Source organism: Argopecten irradians, chromosome 4, assembly GCF_041381155.1.
Source record: "Argopecten irradians isolate NY chromosome 4, Ai_NY, whole genome shotgun sequence".
Classification (NCBI taxonomy): domain Eukaryota; kingdom Metazoa; phylum Mollusca; class Bivalvia; order Pectinida; family Pectinidae; genus Argopecten; species Argopecten irradians.
Genome location: NC_091137.1, coordinates 8575538 through 8596928, shown reverse-complemented (window position 1 = coordinate 8596928; position 21391 = coordinate 8575538). Strand labels below are relative to the sequence as shown.

General features: G+C 38.9%; 1 protein-coding gene across 11 annotated transcripts in view; it reads right to left on the bottom strand.

Moving 5' to 3' along the window:
- Positions 1 to 3506: 3506 nt before the first annotated feature.
- LOC138320511 (centaurin-gamma-1A-like) overlaps positions 3507 to 21391 on the bottom strand; it is a 35233-nt gene continuing 17348 nt past the window's right edge. For 8 of the 11 annotated variants that reach the window (XM_069263511.1, XM_069263513.1, XM_069263515.1 and 5 more), the window contains 12 exons: positions 21086 to 21169; positions 20598 to 20699; positions 19975 to 20119; positions 18549 to 18647; positions 16846 to 16956; positions 13422 to 13495; positions 11616 to 11778; positions 11044 to 11161; positions 8924 to 9028; positions 8111 to 8198; positions 7647 to 7814; positions 3507 to 7298 (listed from right to left, as the gene is read on the bottom strand). In XM_069263511.1, the coding sequence (XP_069119612.1) occupies positions 7101 to 7298; positions 7647 to 7814; positions 8111 to 8198; positions 8924 to 9028; positions 11044 to 11161; positions 11616 to 11778; positions 13422 to 13495; positions 16846 to 16956; positions 18549 to 18647; positions 19975 to 20119; positions 20598 to 20699; positions 21086 to 21169 (1455 nt within the window). In that variant the 3' untranslated portion in view covers positions 3507 to 7100. The remainder of the gene's footprint in view (positions 7299 to 7646; positions 7815 to 8110; positions 8199 to 8923; positions 9029 to 11043; positions 11162 to 11615; positions 11779 to 13421; positions 13496 to 16845; positions 16957 to 18548; positions 18648 to 19974; positions 20120 to 20597; positions 20700 to 21085; positions 21170 to 21391) is intronic. The other 3 variants (XM_069263512.1, XM_069263516.1, XM_069263514.1) reach the window with 2 other exon arrangements.

Here is a 21391-nt window from a genome sequence, read left to right as displayed (position 1 = left end):
GTCGGATACAGTAAGTAAAATAATATCTTTCATCATTTACTTAAATAAAATAAGTTTGGATTTCATTTTGATAAATCATTGTTTTAAGAAATATTTATAGTGCACATGATTGGAACTTGTGTCTTGTTTAAATATTTGGTACATTCATACGACAGGAATTTTTATGAAGTCTTGTTTACAATGAAGAAATTGATTAAATAGTTTGTTACTATTTTTTTCCTTGATATGAACATATTTATATTATATCATGAAGACTTCTTCTTGTAATAAATTTGCTAGATAATAAATTCCATCCATGTGAAACATAAATACATTGTATTATTCTCTCCCCGAATACATTTCACATTAAATATAAATAATAATCTCTCCAAGCATTTGTACACATGTTTAACATAAATAACAGTTTCTCCCCAAACTCGTATTCCTGTACATTTAATAAATAGTGTAATGCTTCTTCTGTTTGTGTACTTGTAAGAGTACATGGACCTTATACATACAGTTTACTATAAATAATACAAAAAACATAAACAGTTCATACTTTTGTATTATAATTAACACCTTTCAACCCTTATAGCAAACAACCACAGATAAAAAACAGCTATCAAATACACTTACTTATTTGTTATAAAATAATAGGCATGGATGCATAATGTTTGATAAAAATCTCCTAGTGATTCCGATCTAAGGAGGTTTAAATTTGTGCATGGTAATATATACCAGCGCTATAGTCATATAAAGAATCTGGACTTGTATATAATGTACATATATGAACACCCATAGACTATCTTTGTTCCTCATTATATTGCACATAAAATGTTGACCAATAACCTTAAGTCAACATACTGGGTGTTCTGGTACATTTCCAGGGTAACTCCTGTACATTAAATCTCTATAACATTTCAAGGATACACGTAACACTTAAAGATAAATATTCTATTTGTCAGAGATACAGTCCTATTTATAGAAGGATTTCTATTTTTGTTTAATCTTTTGGAAGAGTTATTCCTAGTTTGTACGGGCATTTCGTATCACATGCTTAAAATCAATATATAATTAAGTAAAGTTTCCCCAAAAATGTGTTATTATAATCAACTTAAGTAGGAGCACAAAACTTACCGGTAAACATGTATTTGTGAGACATAGTTTATCCATAAACTTTACAATGAAAATCCAATACAACCATACAATGGCTATCCTCAACTACATTTTACATTGTACCACTTAAGTTACAAACCAGTCCTGATGGTAACTTGTTACAGCAAGGAACAATTAGGAAACTTTGGTCAGTTTGTCATTTATTCTACCTCAGTTACGTTATTGGTTTGTATCAGTTTATTACAAGTATGGAATTTAGTAGCCCCAATAATTGTGATTCTGTTACCGAGTAATTTTAATTGTGAGCTACTGAATCTGTACATTATCTGTGTATGAAAAAGGTTTACATAACTAATATAAAACGGACCTTATATATATAATATAATCCCAACCTTGTTCATCTGTCCCTATATGTTGCCTGTATCAGGGTATTCCCCTAGACATACTGAACACTCTTAGGTAACAGATCCTCCATATCAGCTGGATATTTGACTATCTGACGATTCGGAGACAGAACACACAAACACTCCTCTAACTGGGATAAATTTAAACTAGGATGGTTTAACTATATTAATATTTGGTGTTTGACTATTTATTAATTGTAATGTTGAAAAGTTAACCATGTATTTTGTATAAGATATAAACAATGCTTTTCAATATGTGTATTGAATACAAATAACTGTTTTTCTACAATAAAATAATATTAATATGTGAAGTCCACTCGTAAATATTCTATTTTAAGGATTAATATTGAACTGATAGTTTAGTAACACAATTCACATGACAGAATGACTTGCTGTAATACCATTTTAGGTGTGTGAGGACAACGCGAGGAAGGTCACAATGATTCAACGTAACATTAACAACGAGACGTAAACACATGTCAAACATCATCTCAGGCAGTGTAATACTTATTGCAATTAAAATGGGACATCGTTTGATCCTGTCACCCACTCTACAGGGGTACCTCTGAACCTGTCATCCACTCTACAGGGGTACCTCTGAACCCATCATCCACTTTACAGGGGTACCTCTGAACCCATCATCCACTCTACAGGGGTACCTCTGAACCCATCATCCACTTTACAGGGGTACCTCTGAACCCATCATCCACTCTACAGGGGTACCTCTGAACCCATCATCCACTCTACAGGGGTACCTTTGAACCTGTCATCCACTCTACAGGGGTTACTCTGAACCCATCATCCACTCTACAGGGGTACCTCTGAACCTGTCATCCACTCTACAGGGGTTACTCTGAACCTGTCATCCACTTTACAGGGGTTATTCTGAACCTGTCTACCACTTTACAGGGGTACTTCTGAACCCTGCATCCACTCTACAGGGTTCTTCTGAACCTGTCATCCACTTTACAGGGGTACTTCTGAACCCATCATCCACTCCACAGGGGTACTTCTGAACCCTGCATCCACTCTACAGGGGTACCTCTGGACCTGTCATCCACTCTACAGGGGTTACTCTGAACCCATCATCCACTCTACAGGGGTACTTCTGAACCCTGCATCCACTCTACAGGGGTACCTCTGGACCTGTCATCCACTCTACAGGGGTACCTCTGAACCCATCATCCACTCTACAGGGGTACCTCTGAACCCATCATCCACTCTACAGGGGTACCTCTGAACCTGTCATCCACTCTACAGGGGTTACTCTGAACCCATCATCCACTCTACAGGGGTACTTCTGAACCCTGCATCCACTCTACAGGGGTACCTCTTGACCTGTCATCCACTCTACAGGGGTACCTCTGAACCCATCATCCACTCTACAGGGGTACCTCTGGACCTGTCATCCACTCTACAGGAGTACCTCTGAACCCATCATCCACTCTACAGGGGTACCTCTGAACCTGTCATCTACTCTACAGGGGTACCTCTGAACCTGCATCCACTCTACAGGGGTACCTCTGAACCCATCATCCACTCTACAGGGGTACCTCTGAACCTGTCATCCACTATACAGGGGTTACTCTGAACCTGTCATCCACTCTACAGGGGTACCTCTGAACCCATCATCCACTCTACAGGGGTACCTCTGAAACTGTCATCCACTCTACAGGGGTACCTCTGAACCCATCATCCACTCTACAGGGGTACCTCTGAACCTGTCATCCACTCTACAGGGGTACCTCTGAACCTGTCATCCACTCTACAGGGGTACCTCTGAACCTGCATCCACTCTACAGGGGTACCTCTGAACCCATCATCCACTCTACAGGGGTACCTCTGAACCTGTCATCCACTCTACAGGGGTACCTCTGAACCTGTCATCCACTCTACAGGGGTACTTCTGAACCCTGTGCATCCCACTCTACAGGGGTACCTCTGAACCCATCATCCACTCTACAGGGGTTACTCTGAACCTGTCATCCCACTCTACAGGGGTACCTCTGAACCCATCATCCACTCTACAGGGGTACCTCTGAACCCATCATCCACTCTAGAGGGGTACCTCTGAACCTGTCATCCACTCTACAGGGGTTACTCTGAACCTGTCATCCACTCTACAGGAGTACCTCTGAACCTGTCATCCGCTCTACAGGGGAACGGTTACTCTGAACCTGTCATCTACTCTACAGGGGTACCTCTGAACCCATCATCCACTCTAGAGGGGTTACTCTGAACCTGTCATCCACTCTACAGGGGTTACTCTGAACCTGTCATCCACTCTACAGGAGTACCTCTGAACCTGTCATCCGCTCTACAGGGGTACCTCTGAACCCATCATCAACTCTACAGGGGTACCTCTGAACCTGTCATCCACTCTACAGGGGTACCTCTGAACCCATCATCCACTCTACAGGGGTACTTCTGAACCCATCATCCACTTTACAGGGGTACCTCTGAACCTGTCATCCACTCTACAGGGGTTACTCTGAACCCATCATCCACTCTACAGGGGTACCTCTGAACCCATCATCCACTCTACAGGGGTACCTCTTGACCTGTCATCCACTCTACAGGGGTACCTCTGAACCCATCATCCACTCTACAGGGGTACCTCTGGACCTGTCATCCACTCTACAGGAGTACCTCTGAACCCATCATCCACTCTACAGGGGTACCTCTGAACCTGTCATCTACTCTACAGGGGTACCTCTGAACCTGCATCCACTCTACAGGGGTACCTCTGAACCCATCATCCACTCTACAGGGGTACCTCTGAACCTGTCATCCACTCTACAGGGGTTACTCTGAACCTGTCATCCACTCTACAGGGGTACCTCTGAACCCATCATCCACTCTACAGGGGTACCTCTGAACCTGTCATCCACTCTACAGGGGTACCTCTGAACCCATCATCCACTCTACAGGGGTACCTCTGAACCTGTCATCCACTCTACAGGGGTACCTCTGAACCTGTCATCCACTCTACAGGGGTACCTCTGAACCTGCATCCACTCTACAGGGGTACCTCTGAACCCATCATCCACTCTACAGGGGTACCTCTGAACCTGTCATCCACTCTACAGGGGTACCTCTGAACCTGTCATCCACTCTACAGGGGTACTTCTGAACCCTGCATCCACTCTACAGGGGTACCTCTGAACCCATCATCCACTTTACAGGGGTTACTCTGAACCTGTCATCCACTCTACAGGGGTACCTCTGAACCCATCATCCACTCTACAGGGGTACCTCTGAACCCATCATCCACTCTAGAGGGGTAACTCTGAACCTGTCATCCACTCTACAGGGGTTACTCTGAACCTGTCATCCACTCTACAGGAGTACCTCTGAACCTGTCATCCGCTCTACAGGGGAACGGTTACTCTGAACCTGTCATCTACTCTACAGGGGTACCTCTGAACCCATCATCCACTCTAGAGGGGTTACTCTGAACCTGTCATCCACTCTACAGGGGTTACTCTGAACCTGTCATCCACTCTACAGGAGTACCTCTGAACCTGTCATCCGCTCTACAGGGGTACCTCTGAACCCATCATCAACTCTACAGGGGTACCTCTGAACCTGTCATCCACTCTACAGGGGTACCTCTGAACCCATCATCCACTCTACAGGGGTACTTCTGAACCCATCATCCACTCTAGAGGGGTTACTCTGAACCTGTCATCCACTCTACAGGGGTACCTCTGGACCTGTCATCCACTCTACAGGGGTACCTCTGAACCTGTCATCCACTCTACAGGGGTACCTCTGAACCTGTCATCCACTCTACAGGGGTTATTCTGAACCCATCATCCACTCTACAGGGGTACCTCTGAACCTGTCATCCACTCTACAGGGGTTACCTCTGAACCTGTCATCCACTCTAGAGGGGTTACTCTGAACCTGTCATCCACTCTACAGGGGTACTTCTGAACCCATCATCCACTCTACAGGGGTACCTCTGAACCCTGCATCCACTCTACAGGGGTACTTCTGAACCCTGCATCCACTCTACAGGGGTACCTCTGAACCCGTTATCCACTCTACAGGGGTACCTCTGAACCTGTCATCCACTCTACAGGGGTACCTCTGAACCTGTCATCCACTCTACAGGGGTTACTCTGAACCTGTCATCCACTCTACAGGGGTACCTCTGAACCTGCATCCACTCTACAGGGGTACCTCTGAACCCATCATCCACTCTAGAGGGGTTACTCTGAACCCATCATCCACTCTACAGGGGTACCTCTGAACCTGTCATCCACTCTACAGGGGTACCTCTGAACCCATCATCCACTCTACAGGGGTACCTCTGAACCTGTCATCCACTCTAGAAGAGTTCAAATGTGTTTATTATTCGAAACATTTTAACATAATTGGAAGTCCAAGTATGCTGAAATATATTGCGAAACAGTTGAGTTGACATTTACCCCTCACCTATTCATAGTTGTCTTTGACATATCTAACAGGGCATCCCTGAACCTTCAAGGTCGTTGCTTAGCTGTCCAAGTGGTGACAAGATCTTTCCATTTTCTAATTAATATTAATTCATATAAAGGCAAGCATGGTAACATAACAGGAACTAATCACAGTCTCAACTCATAATCAAAACAGGCTTCTCAGTTTACACATGATTTTTTGATGCTTGAACACTTCATATTTTCAATGCTTATAAAATTGCAGTAGAATACAAAATATTGATTGAACAAATGAAACAACCGACCATATAGTTTAGTAGAGCAATGAGTATGTTGATAAGGCATGTAAATACCATACAACCAAGGTAGATCTGATATATTTCTCTTCTCTAACACACTTGGATGATTCAAATAAAAGAAATTGAATAAAAAATGTGTTGGCATCGAAACTCAAGACTCTCATTGCTTAACAACCATGACAATGAATTACAATGTATTGGACTGGCATTATTATTGTTAAAAAGTAGCGTATAAATTGGAGACAATCTCACTAACCCATGCGTATATCACAATATAAAATGATCACCTAATCCTGCCGCCAGTACTTTCTTAGTCAGCAGGTGCTTGTCAATCTTGTAGCAATGAAAATTTACATTAGATCTATAATTTTACTCTTCAAAGGGGCTGGATATATAATACAGCTATTACCTACATTAGAATAAGTGATGAAATTAGCAAGTATTTAAAAGGTCACATGATCAAATACATTGACTTATGTAAAATCACGTGACAGTAATCATGTGACCTAAAGTGGTCACGGCAGCACTTTCTATTTTAAGCACAATTTGTTACCTGGTCACCTGGCCAAAGTGTTAGGACAGTTTGGAACTGTTGACTAGAGCATCCATTGAAATCTCACACCTAGCATTCTACACTACTTCACCTTGTCTCGCCCCGACCCCTCAACGGAGTACATAGGGATACCCTCCTACAGGGACGGCTGTCCTCCAATCCATGCGAGGATCTCCTCGGAGGAACACAGACAGAGACAGCCACTACTCTCTCAGCATGTGAGAAAGATTCCCTGGGCCTTGAGACAAGACACTGTCAGTGTAGTGAGAGATAGCTCCTAACGTAGGGAGACAATTGGTTACATGTCTTAACTTATAAAATAATCTCATATAACACTCGCTGGCAATTTTTCAAAAACGTCATTTTTGCCAGGTTGTGCACTCCCACGCCTCCTTGGTAACGTAGGATGTTCTGGACAGCCACTGTTCATTAGGAGCTCTACACAATCTGTAGATCCCGAACTCTTTGCGTACCACAGGGCATTCCTCCCCTCATGGTCCACCACCTTTACATTGGCACTGTACTGTAACACAAAATAGGACACAGAGGTCATTACATGGAATGTAGGTCACAAGGGTCAAATGACATTTGTCTGTATAAATTAAAGATACCATAAACCACATCATGAATAATACACCAGATTTAGTATGTATCTACTAATTTCAGTACTTTTACCAAGGAACAAGTTACTATTACTATAGTTCAGCAATTTTAACTTACTTTTCACAACATTACTGATTTGCAATATTTGGGTTATGTCCAAAAGGTTTATTTGTAAACTGAAGATGACTACAGATAAGAAAGATGATTTACCCAAAGAAAAGATTTATTTGTAAACTGAAGATGACTACAGGTAAGAAAGATGATTTACCCAAAGAAGTAACTGGACATAGACAACGTTGCCTAAAGCAGCTGCTATATGTAAGGCAGTGCGACCATCGTCTTTACTGTAGGGTGCGTTTATGTCCTCCGCTGTGCTGTGTCCCAGCACCAGAACAATATTCCTGATGTCCTCTCGTACCAAAGCATCAATCAGTTGCTGAAAAGGTAAAAATCTTACATTCCAAAAGGCAGTCAAACAGTTTTCTAAAACAAATGGCATCTTAAACTTCTGTCCACAAATAACAAGAGATTGGAAGGCTTTGACAAGACGACAACTACATACATATTCACTGACCAAGTATCATGTCCAAACTAATTAGAGCTGGACAAGTTTCATGACTATGATATGTATATGATCACATATACAGATTTCAATTTTCAAAGATTGGACTGAACTTTGGAACATTCCAATTTTATATTTTTACCTTATACATCTATTACACCTATAATTACCTGATTAAGAGAAATATCCAGGTAGGGTGCTGGTGGTAAAAATTCTTTTGTATCATATTTGGCTCGAATCCATCGCTCTTTTTCTTCTCTGAAGGGCAAAAATAAATTTGTACAGGCTGACAACAAATGTGGGAAAGTATAATATTTCAGAGATGTAAATGGTTACCATCTAGTATCTATTAGGATATATCCAAAATTGGATTTGCATGTGTACAGATCAGTTTGGTTATCTGGGGGGCCAGGCTAGCCAAGTTCGGGTGATTAGGTGGTGTAGTGGTAAAGCTGCTCGCCTTTCACCTAGCCAGCCGGGGTTCAATCCCCGACACGGACGTGAAAAAGGTCATGGGTCACCTGCCTGATCACACTAAGACCCCTCGCATGCTTACATCCGGGCCATCCAGAGTGATTTACATAAGTTGTATAACTTGTTTCTCAATCGATGTAAAATAAATAAAGTTTATAGCCAAGAGGTAAGCATGTCCAACAAATCAAAAGCCCTCCACCTCTTGGATATGGGTTTGAATCCCATATGGGGTAGTGAAGTTCTATGAAAACCCTGGTTTAGATGAGCTACTGAGGAGATATTTGCTGGCCTATTATTATAGTAAGATGAACAAGAGGATTTGATGAATTCCTACCATACAGGCCCAAACAGACATATGATATACCAAGCAGGAAGTTTAAATGCCCTATTGCCCTATATAACAGGATGTGATAATGCAAGGAAAGACAGAAGGATGGACAGACGAGTAACAGACACAACTATAGTCCCAGGCTCCTGGTTTCCTGGGTATCTAGGGTGTGAGGACTCACCTTGGTGAAGATGGACTTGGTTTGGTTTTACCCTTGAGGTGGGCCTCCCAAACACTATTGGCTGTAGAGTTTCCTATAGAAATCATCACTTTGGTGAGGTCAGGTCTGAAACCAGAAATACAGAAAGAATTATGGTGATTTATATATAGATACAGTCCAAGGTGCAACAACTGATGATGGTTTGCTTGTAAATACAACAAGAGGCCCAGAGGGCCTGTATCGCTCACCTGGTTTTTTGTTAGTAATTATCACAAGACTCTGACAATTAGAAAAATAAGCAAAATTGACTCCCAAAGTTTAATTTTGAATCACAACCATACAATGATGCTATTGATACCATACAAATATGCTATCCAATACATAGGTTCAGAGACAAAGTAATTTATATGAAAATAGTAGCCTAATTGACCTTTTTGACCTCGCATATATTGCCGTTTAAGGCCAGGGGGTAAGCCCTATCATTTGTACAATTTCAAATCCCAACCCTATAAGGATGCTACCATTGCATTATAAGTGCTCTTCCATTCTTAGTTGCAGAGAAGAAGTCGTTTATATGGAAATAGCTAAATTGACCCCTTTTGACCCCACCCTTCAGGCCCCCGGGGGGTCAGCCCCATCATTTGCAAAATTTTGAATCCAAACCCTATAAGGATGTAACCATTGCATTATGAGCGCAATCCCATGTTAAGTTGCAGAGAAAAAGTCATTTATATGGAAATTGACCACTTTTGACCCCGCCCCTCAGGTCCCCGGGGGTCAGCCCTATCATTTGCTCAATTTGGAATCCCCAGCCTACAAGGATGCTACCATTGCATTATGGGTGCTATACCATGCTTAGTTGCAGAGAAGAAGTCATTTATATGGAAATAGCCAAATTGACCCCTTTTGACCCCGCTCCTCAGGCTCAGGGGGGGGGGGGGGGTCAGCCCTATCATTTGCTCAATTTGGAATCCCCACCCTATAAGGATGCTACCATTGCATAATGGGTGCCATGCCATGCTTAGTTGCAGAGAAGAAGTCATTTATGAGGAAATAGCCAAATTGACCGCTTTTGACCCCGCCCCTCAGACCCCCGGGGGGTCAGCCCTATCATTTGGGCAATTTTGAATTCCCACCCTATAAGGGTGCTACCATTGCATTATGGGTGCTATACCATGCTTAGTTTCAGAGAAGAAGTCGTTTATATGAAAATAGACAAATTGGCCCCTTTTGACCCCGCCCCTCAGGCCCCCGGGGGGTCAGCCCCATTATTTGTACAATTTTGAATCCCCACCCTATAAGGATGCTACCATTGCATTATGGGTGCTATCCCATGCTTGGTTTCAGAGAAGAAGTCGTTTATATGGAAATAGCCAAATTGACCCCTTTTGACCCCGCCCCTCAGGCCCCCCGGGGGTCAGCCCCATCATTTGTACAATTTTGAATCCCCACCCTATAACGATACTACAATTGCATTATGAGTGCTATCTCATGCTTAGTTTCAGAGAAGAAGTCGTTTATATGGAAATAGCCAAATTGACCCCATTTGACCCCGCCCCTCAGGCCCCCGGGGGTCAGCCCCATCATTTGTACAATTTTGAATCTCCACCCTATAAGGATGCTACCATTGCATTATGGGTGCTATCCCATGCTTGGTTTCAGAGAAGAAGTCGTTTATATGGAAATAGCCGAATTTACCCCTTTTGGCCCCGCCCCTCAGGCCCCCGGGGGTCAGCCCCACCATTTGTACAATTTTCAGTTAGTAGCCCATAAGGATGCTACCAGTCAAATTTTGTTGAAATCCGACCAGCGGTTATGGAGAAGAAGTCGATTGTTGACGGACGCCGGACGCCGGACGACGGACGCTGCGGTATCCCATAAGCTCACCTCGGTCCTTTGGACCAGGTGAGCTAATAACACAAACAGATATTTACTAAAAATTTATTCAGAGAGAATAAATAACAGATAGTTTTCTGTCGGTATCTCTAGGATCAACAGGCAAAATTGGCTAGTTTTAGGGTAAATTTCATCAGATGGATGTAAAAAATTATGTTTTTAAACTAATGTGCTTCAAAATATTTCCCCTATGAACAAGATTCTTCTAAAGAATGAGAGAGGAAGAGAAAAGAGGAGATACTTACGGCCATTCGTCAAGGTCCAATGATCTCACACGGGACAAATGTGTTCCCAAATTTCTATGTATCCCTGAACATTCTATACAGATAAGGGTTCCTAAATTTAAACTTGCCCAATCTGGACCTGAAAAAGATAAGTACACAACATGACTAAGTAAGGCAGGACAAAATACTATCAGTAACATTAAGGAATCAAATGTTAAGAGCAAAACTGATTATAAACAAGTTAGCAAGTTAGCACAACGATGAATTTGCGTATTCACAATTATTACTGCATCAAAGACTTACTAAAACATGATTACTGCTAAAAGATGTAGTTTACAGTATCCAAATACCACTACCAGTCATTGAGAATTTCCCCGAGCAGACTTATTCACGTAACATGTGATACCGATAATGTTTGGGCGGGACTTTCATCTCCCATGGTGATGTAATGTAACTCTTTGTAATCTTCCCGTTGAAATGATGTTAGTGCGGGATATCTTCTTTCGACGTCATTCCATCACCATTAGAAACAATAGTATTGCACAAATGTTATCAGGTATCATAAGGTACGTGAGTTAGTCCCAAAAACTTACTTGGTGCACCACAATCAGCACATGCACTATTGCCTCTTGTGTTACGCATGGTGGGTATTGTATCTGGGTCTGTGGCTGAGACTTTTTTCGTTTTACAACTTTCGTTTCCTTGTAAAGCTGTAAATATCTGTTGTTCTATTGCAGTGATCCAGTCGTCTCTCTCCTGAAAATCAAAACAATACCATAAAGTCTACTGAATATAGGAAAAATAAGAACACCTTTCTAAATAACAAGCCCTGATGTATAGACACAAATGTATAAGAAATCTGAAATTTGGACGAGGTGCAAAGAGACATAGATAGAACACGAGATATCTTTACAAGCGATCCCAGAGGGATCTTGGCGCCCACCAAAGAATGATCTATATCTGACGAAGGAAAGATGGATCTTTTCTCTACTTTTTAAACTTTTTCAAACATACTACATATAAAATTTGAGACAGATCGCTTCAGTACCTTTTAAGAAATAGCGGTAACAAACTTCAACTATCAAAATCCAAGATGACTCCTTGGCGGCCATCTTGTTGATCAATCGGTCCCAAATCACAATATGCACAACTAGGGCCCTAGGGGAACCTACATGTGAAATTTGAGACAGATCCCTTCAGTACCTTCTGAGAAATAGCGATAACAAACTTTGAATAACAAAATCCAAGATGGCTGCCTGGTGGCCATCTTGTTGACCGATCGGTCCCAAATGGCAATATGCACAACTAGGGCCCTAGGGGAACCTACATATGAATTTTGAGACAGATCCCTTCAGTACTTTCTGAGAAATAGCAATAACAAACTTTGAATAACAAAATCCAAGATGGCTGCTCTGCGGCCATCTTGTTGACCGATCGGTCCCAAAATACAATATGCACAACAAGGTCCCGAGGGGAACCTATATATGAAATTTGAGACAGATCCCTTCAGTGCTATCTGAGAAATAGCGATAACAAACTTTAACTATTAAAATCCAAGATGGCGGCCATCTTGTTCACAGATTGGTCCAAAAATGCAATATGCACAACTAGGGCCCTAGGGGAACCTACATATTAAATTTGAGAAAGATCCCTTCAGCACTTTTTGAGAAATAGGGATATCAAACCTTAACTATCAAAATCAAAGATGGCTGCCTGGCGGCCATCTTGTTTTTCCCGATCAGCCTCAAAATCTGTATGGCACAACTAGGGACCAAGGGTAACCTCCATGTGAAGTTTGAACAAAATCCCTTAAGTAGTTCTCAAGAAATATCCATAACAAACTTCAACTGCCAAAATCAAAGATGGCTGCCTGGCGGCCATCTTGTTTTTTCGATCAGCCTCAAAATCTGTATGGCACAACTAGGGACCAAGGGTACCCTCCATGTGAAGTTTGAACAAAATCCCTTAAGTAGTTCTCAAGAAATATCGATAACAAACTTCAACTGCCAAAATCAAAGATGGCTGCCTGGCGGCCATCTTGTTTTTTCGATCAGCCACAAAATCTGTATGGCACAAATATGGACCAAGGAGACCCTCCATGTGAAGTTTGAACAAAATCCCTGCGGTAGTTTTTAAGAAATAGTGATAACAAGCATTGTTTACGGACGGACGACGGACGATGGACGGCGGACGACGGACCAGAGACGCAGGGCGATTTGAATAGCCCACCACCTGATGATGGTGGGCTATTAAAATCTGGACAAGACTCCAAGTGGCATAAGGGAACAGGATGGCATTGGTAACTATTGTTGATATTTTATTTGGTACTATTAACTTGATATGCTTACAAACTCTGCATGGCATTGAAAACCTATTTCAGGATTTCAGGTTTTACTTACCTCATGATTGTTTGCTTCAAAGTGCCATTGTTTATTTTCTAGAGACACTATCATAAATTCATAACCATCAGATTCTGTAAAGAGAAATAAAGTAATATCCATCAATAGATAATGTGGAACACAAGGAATACTATCATACGAACAAAAACTCAAACAGGAGGCAATATGATAAGTGAGAGAGAATGTTTTAGTTATTCTAGACTAGAACTTTATAGATCTGGAGAAGGGATGTCACTCTGACGGATGTTTTTTGTATGTGTGATGTTTCAATGACTAGTACAATAAAGGACACTGTCACCTATAAACCATCAAGGATGTTTTTTGTATGTGTGATGTTTCAATGACTAGTACAATAAAGGACACTATCACCTATAAACCATCAAGGATGTTTTTTGTATGTGTGATGTTTCAATGACTAGTACAATAAAGGACACTATCACCTATAAACCATCAAGGATGTTTTTTGTATGTGTGATGTTTCAATGACTAGTACAATAAAGGACACTATCACCTATAAACCATCAAGGATGTTTTTTGTATGTGTGATGTTTCAATGACTAGTACAATAAAGGACACTATTACCTATAAACCATCAAGGATGTTTTTTTGTATGTGTGATGTTTCAATGACTTAGTACAATAAAGGACACTATCACCTATAAAACATCAAGGATGTTTTTTGTATGTGTGATGTTTCAATGACTAGTACAATAAAGGACACTATCACCTATAAACCATCAAGGATGTTTTTTGTATGTGTGATGTTTCAATGACTAGTACAATAAAGGACACTATCACCTATAAACCATCAAGGATGTTTTTTGTATGTGTGATGTTTCAATGACTAGTACAATAAAGGACACTATCACCTATAAACCATCAAGGATGTTTTTTGTATGTGTGATGTTTCAATGACTAGTACAATAAAGGACACTATCACCTATAAACCATCAAGGATGTTTTTTGTATGTGTGATGTTTCAATGACTAGTACAATAAAGGACACTATTACCTATAAACCATCAAGGATGTTTTTTTGTATGTGTGATGTTTCAATGACTAGTACAATATGGGACACTATCACCTATAAACCATCAAGGATGTTTTTTGTATGTGTGATGTTTCAATGACTAGTACAATAAAGGACACTATCACCTATAAACCATCAAGGATGTTTTTTGTATGTGTGATGTTTCAATGACTAGTACAATAAAGGACACTATCACCTATAAACCATCAAGGATGTTTTTTGTATGTGTGATGTTTCAATGACTAGTACAATAAAGGACACTGTCACCTATAAACCATCAAGGATGTTTTTTGTATGTGTGATGTTTCAATGACTAGTACAATAAAGGACACTGTCACCTATAAACCATCAAGGATGTTTTTTGTATGTGTGATGTTTCAATGACTAGTACAATAAAGGACACTGTCACCTATAAACCATCAAGGATGTTTTTTGTATGTGTGATGTTTCAATGACTAGTACAATAAAGGACACTATCACCTATAAACCATCAAGGATGTTTTTTGTATGTGTGATGTTTCAATGACTAGTACAATAAAGGACACTATCACCTATAAACCATCAAGGATGTTTTTTGTATGTGTGATGTTTCAATGACTAGTACAATAAAGGACACTATCACCTATAAACCATCAAGGATGTTTTTTGTATGTGTGATGTTTCAATGACTAGTACAATAAAGGACACTATCACCTATAAACCATCAAGGATGTTTTTTGTATGTGTGATGTTTCAATGACTAGTACAATAAAGGACACTATCACCTATAAACCATCAAGGATGTTTTTTGTATGTGTGATGTTTCAATGACTAGTACAATAAAGGACACTATCACCTATAAACCATCAAGGATGTTTTTTGTATGTGTGATGTTTCAATGACTAGTACAATAAAGGACACTGTCACCTATAAACCATCAAGGATGTTTTTTGTATGTGTGATGTTTCAATGACTAGTACAATAAAGGACACTGTCACCTATAAACCATCAAGGATGTTTTTTGTATGTGTGTGTCTGATGATGTTTCAATGACTAGTACATTCAATGTAAGACTAGTACAATAAAGGACACTCACCTATAAACCATCAAGGATGTTTTTTGTATGTGTGATGTTTCAATGACTAGTACAATAAAGGACACTGTCACCTATAAACCATCAAGGATGTTTTTTGTATGTGTGATGTTTCAATGACTAGTACAATAAAGGACACTGTCACCTATAAACCATCAAGGATGTTTTTTGTATGTGTGATGTTTCAATGACTAGTACAATAAAGGACACTATCACCTATAAACCATCAAGGATGTTTTTTGTATGTGTGATGTTTCAATGACTAGTACAATAAAGGACACTATCACCTATAAACCATCAAGGATGTTTTTTTGTATGTGTGATGTTTCAATAGACTAGACACAAACATAAGAGGACACTAGTACAATAAAGGACACCTATAAACCATCAAGGATGTTTTTTGTATGTGTGATGTTTCAATGACTAGTACAATAAAGGACACTATCACCTATAAACCATCAAGGATGTTTTTTGTATGTGTGATGTTTCAATGACTAGTACAATAAAGGACACTGTCACCTATAAACCATCAAGGATGTTTTTTGTATGTGTGATGTTTCAATGACTAGTACAATAAAGGACACTATCACCTATAAACCATCAAGGATGTTTTTTGTATGTGTGATGTTTCAATGACTAGTACAATAAAGGACACTATCACCTATAAACCATCAAGGATGTTTTTTGTATGTGTGATGTTTCAATGACTAGTACAATAAAGGACACTATCACCTATAAACCATCAAAGATGTTTTTTGTATGTGTGATGTTTCAATGACTAGTACAATAAAGGACACTATCACCTATAAACCATCAAGGATGTTTTTTGTATGTGTGATGTTTCAATGACTAGTACAATAAAGGACACTATCACCTATAAACCATCAAAGATGTTTTTTGTATGTGTGATGTTTCAATGACTAGTACAATAAAGGACACTATCACCTATAAACCATCAAGGATGTTTTTTGTATGTGTGATGTTTCAATGACTAGTACAATAAAGGACACTATCACCTATAAACCATCAAGGATGTTTTTTGTATGTGTGATGTTTCAATGACTAGTACAATAAAGGACACTGTCACCTATAAACCATCAAGGATGTTTTTTGTATGTGTGATGTTTCAATGACTAGTACAATAAAGGACACTATCACCTATAAACCATAAGGATGGTTTGGCTCAGAAACATTTAAATATGGGAAAAAATTCTTCTGAAAAAAATTATTTGCATGAACACAACATGACAATTCTTTATTAATTTACAACTGATGTCGTCCCAATATTGTAATCCACTAATGGAGACTTTCCTATAAGACTCACCATCTCCCGCCCCTGGCTCCATACTCTTGAGGCCTCCACTCTTGGCCCGCCGGTGTCGCTTCTTCACATTAGGTGTGTCTAGTTTAGATCCTACACTGTTACCATTTACTCCTAGTAAAAAACATCATCACCATTAAGTAGATTTGTGAATTTCTTATATATCATACTTACACTTCATCTTACAGAATTTAAGTATAGCCAGTTTTTCATGGGGATAATATCTATGTAATTTTTTTTCGTGGGACGTTTATATGATGGTGAAATTTTTATCAGTGAAATAGCAAATTGGTGTTTAATAATAAATTGGTATAAAAATTATAGTCAGATGGATTAAAATTTATTGTAAATCAATTTTCTCATTTGAAGTGAAAATTGAGATTTTTTTAACCTACAAATGTAACCAGGTATATAGAATTGCTTTAAAATACATTATTACGTAAATCAGGAAAATCGGCATGCAATGAATTCACAATTTGTGTATTAATAATGGTAGATAAGAAAGAATACATATTTTTATGGTTACAGTCAAAGTTTTGTATCACTGCACATATCAAATCATTATTACTTTATCTTACTGAAAGCAAAAGCTTCATAAAGCATAACCATGAAAATTTAAGAAGGGAGATAATCAAGATTTTTCGATAGTTTTAAGAGAATACATAATGAAGCTGTAAGTAATTTAGTTAAAGTTTGGTTTGGACACATTCCTTTAGACATATGGCAGTTGTGAGCTCATCCTATGTATGAGTAATGCATACTGGTAATGTTAAGGTGAGTAACAAAATAACAGGGTTAGGTAGGCTGATAAAAACACAATCTCCTGTGTTTGTTAAACACCTGTAGAAAAGATACTGTGCGTGTTCAGTAACACAGGCATGTGCAGGTCCCTCAGGAGCAAAACTCCAAGCAACGTTTTCATGTGAATTAAAATATTTCTTCTTAAATACCATGTTTGCAACTACTTTTTAAATGTAAAACTGAAAACATGAACACTTCCGAATGATGTGTCACAAAATGTGTGTTTTTTAAATCTAAACGTTTGTGCACATATATATTTTAGCCAAAGTAGCAATGGAATTTCACGACTTAACTTAAAAAGCTGTCTGATTCATATGAATTTGAGATATGTTTTGACAATTTGTCCATATAATAGCAATATCACACATTTTATCTGGAGTAGTGTCTGTGAAGCCAACAAAGTACCCAAATATAAAGGTACAGGGAGGTTATTAATGTCACATCTGATATAGAGATACAAATGAATAATCATGCAATATACATGCCACTCAGTATAAGGTAGTAACACAAACATACTTCAGTCACACATGATAACTAATGTGATATAACATTTAACATTCAGAACAGATTATAGATAATATTTCCTAATATATTGTTTATAATCTCAAAATACATTATGTAAGTTAATAAAAAATATACATTATGTAAGTTAATAAAAACTATTTTGTAAAACTATTATGTGTTCTCATGCATAAAACCCTTTACAAGTATATTCTATACCCTCATAAAGTGCATTTACGGCCTAGAAATATTTTATCAACCTTCCATTACATAACTTTATAGCAAGTAGCTTTCTTTATTTCTGTTGTTTTCTCCATACTTCAGCAGAGACAAATCTATCAACCCCATCTCCATCCCTCTAAACAGGAAAAACCTTCCCCTGTTCCAGACAATACAAGACGCACCTTGTAAAGAATTAGAATTGTCAGAACTGGAATGATGACGATCTCGCACAATGTCGAATCCTGTCAATGTGACGTTTTCTTTGTCCCTTGAACTCTTGCCTGGAATAAAGGGCCACTTGTATTACAACACAGACATGCAAGCTTCCACAAAACACTGAGCATACACAAATAGCCTCCGATACAAACATCCAGCATGCTGGCAGTCACACAGGATAAAGAAGAAACCAGATGCTGAGATAGTCCCTTGGGTTCCAGTGTTCAATATAGAAACAGACCAAGAGCGAACTTGTTTTCTTTCTTTCACAATTTCTTTTAGAGTCCAGACTTCTTGATAACTGGTTAAATAATTATCCAACACTCCCATAACATAATTCTCCTTACTATCAGGATGTGCCACTTTCTATACATAATCTGTTTACTCTTGTCTGTATGAAGACTGCCTATATGTAGTCATCCATAGTCTCAGTAAATCATCATTAATTTTGTCTGTTAGTTTGATCCATATATGATATATATGATATATAAATATTGATCATGCTCAATTAAAATGTGATACCTCTATACATTTCTAGGAAAAACGTGCAAAACCTTAACAAAAGTTATCAAGATATTTTGTAAGCAAAACATAAGGACTTAAATAAATAAGGAAATATTTAAATTACTGTAATAGCTGTGCCTTTATTCTAATTCCATGTCAGCGTACCAAGTCATTTCTGTTATGCAGAGTTATTCCCCTTGTCAGCACGAACTGATTGTTACATTATTTTTTTCTATGCGAAAAATATGTTGCTATGACAATTACAGTTTCAAAAACAAATCAAGCTACAATCAATACTTGCTCCCAGGGAAAGATAACTCTTTATAGCTAAAAGACTCAATTAGACATTTAGCAAGATTGAGACACCACAAAAACAACAAGGGGCTCATACTCCATTTACAGATCTATGAATTATTACACCGATTAAAAGGACTTTGTGTTTTGCTTACAATGTTATGTAATATAAGTCTGCATATCACTTAATCACTTGAAACTGGCTAGCTCTTCTGCAAGAAGTGATTAATTTTTGTGTGGTGTTTTTTTCCCCCTCTTTTGTCTTGCAAACTTTTTTTTTTTTATTAAGTGAATAATTCCCCCTTACTTATTTGCTATCGGGATTCATATTAATTCATATCTGTAAATGGAGGCTTTATAAATCAGACAGGTCATTGGGGAGGTCATGGGGGAGTTCATTGGGGAAGGTCATAGGGAGAGTTCATGGAGGAAGGTCATAGGGGGAGTTCATTGGGGAAGGTCATAGGGGGAGTTCATTGGGGACAACCTTCCAGACTTACACTGGTGAGGTATCAGGAAATGTACAACACAAAGACAACACCACAGATACAACACCAAAGACAACACCACAAATACAGATGGTAGTCTGCTTACTTTTCAGGCCATTGGCTGGGTCCTGGTTAGGGTGCTGAGGGGGATAGTTGGGGACTGTCTTCGTTGTTCGTGGACGCAGACCAGGAATCTTTACCGTTGTGTGCATAAGTGATATTTCCTTTTTATGTACATCATCCATGTAGTCCTATAATGCAGTATAGATAGAATATGAACATGTTATAGGCCTATATATAAAATGAATATTTAGTCTTAGGGAACAAGAATTAAAACCACATGACGATCTTCACAATATTTTTTTGTAAGGAATTCTTCACATCCAAAACCTTTTAAAATACGAGTCTTCAAAGTCAAAGCATGGAGAACATGAACCGAGACATTAGTTATGTTCATACAAGAGCGAGTTGTGCAACACTAGAGTCTCCAGTATTGTAACACCTGACCCTGATATCTCGAAACAAAGTCAAAAACTGACTTAAGGCATATATTTTCGTACAACTCTCAGTGGGCAAATTTGGTGACACCAAGGAATGTCCCCCGGAGTTTAGTGACACCAGGGACAGCAAGATCAAACTTGGTGATACCAGCAACTTTCCCTGAGAGACAGTCCTTGTCAACAAGACTTTTCAAGAGTGAGGTACGAACGGTTACTAAATTCAACTTACATGAAGACTAGGGTGATATGCTAGGCGTGCATCGTCGAGTAAAGTTACATATTTCTTCTTCCATTCCTTATTTAAACCATGGCTCTTCTTGTATAAGTAGCCCTAAACAAATATAATACACAAGAATCAAATATAAATACATCATCTGAATTATTTTTATGATAACAATAAATGAAAGAACTACATAAAAATGAAAATGATACTTGAATAATCATTTAAGGCAAATGATTATTTTGAAAGAACTTATTCATTATGTTCTTTTAATATCTCTAGTAAATGCGTAAACTGGCAGGCTTAAGTGGTATAAGGAAGCATGATCTACTGGGGAAAATTAATCAAGTACATGGCAATTATCCCAATGATTTAGTCAATAAGCCGAGAGAAATATTTACATTTCCTCTTCAGTAAAACATGACCTTCATATTATCCTCTTTCTCAGGAACAATAATGAGAATACCTATGTGTTCTAAGGTTACAAGATTTTGTACCTGTTTGAGAGGTATGACACGGCCACTCCCTAACTTTTCTGTCTCCGGTAAGGTTTTCACCTTCTCTTCTTCTTTATTCTTGGGCTGTTAAGGACAAATGAAGGACGAATAAAATATCAATGAATTTGTAAGTTAGACTGAAATAATATCTTGTCTAAAATCAAAATATTCAATAAGTACAACGTAGTAAACTAAACCTTTAAAATCTATAAAAAAATGACAAAGTTTGGATACATTTCCCTTTACATATATATATATAACTGCTCCTATCAGGTACTTCTCTTCTTAAGGCAAAATTACAGATTT